The sequence below is a fragment of the Arachis ipaensis genome, chromosome B03 (assembly GCF_000816755.2).
Source record: "Arachis ipaensis cultivar K30076 chromosome B03, Araip1.1, whole genome shotgun sequence".
Classification (NCBI taxonomy): Eukaryota; Viridiplantae; Streptophyta; class Magnoliopsida; order Fabales; family Fabaceae; genus Arachis; species Arachis ipaensis.
In genome coordinates, this window is record NC_029787.2 from 129,954,069 (window position 1) to 129,954,563 (window position 495).

At 41.0% G+C, this 495-nt stretch overlaps 1 protein-coding gene across 2 annotated transcripts in view; it reads right to left on the minus strand.

The window, feature by feature from the left end:
* Nucleotides 1–336, minus strand: part of LOC107633891 — a 3,195-nt gene extending 2,859 nt beyond the window's left edge. Inside the window, exon 1 of one of the 2 annotated variants that reach the window (XM_021119843.1) lies at nucleotides 1–328. This exon is cut by the window's left edge and continues 151 nt beyond it. In XM_021119843.1, coding sequence (XP_020975502.1) covers nucleotides 1–131 — 131 coding nt within the window. In that variant the 5' untranslated portion in view covers nucleotides 132–328. The other variant, XM_021119844.1, reaches the window with a different exon arrangement.

Genomic DNA, 495 nt, shown 5'->3' on the forward strand with positions numbered 1-495 from the left:
CCCAAGGAGGTTGGGTCAGCACGGAGAGCAGCACCGACTTCTTTGTATACACCTGGTAGTAGAGTCTCATCTGCTTTCTCCATTATACCTGCAAGGTTCACCAGAACCAAAGTCATTCTCTCCGATCTCATCTTCTTCTTCTTCTGCAATCCAACAGTGGAGGAAGTCAAGGTTTCGTCACCGGGGTTGACTAGACTTGAATGGATGTGAGAGAAAGAAACACAGAATATTCAATATTCGTAGCTGAGAGACGCTAATTTGGCCCTAATTGGTGGTTGTATGAACACGTGTATGGTTAGGATTCATGTAGAAGTGGATATATGACAAAAAGTAAAAGGCTTCGTGTTGGTGTTATGGGGAATGAAATCTTCTAGTACTATGTAGTTGTCTTTTCAGGGTGGAGATCCTGTACTTGAAAGTTGAAACTCTCTCCCTATAGGCCATTTTTTCCATGAGCAAATCAGATATACATATATCTATTATCTATTATCAAAA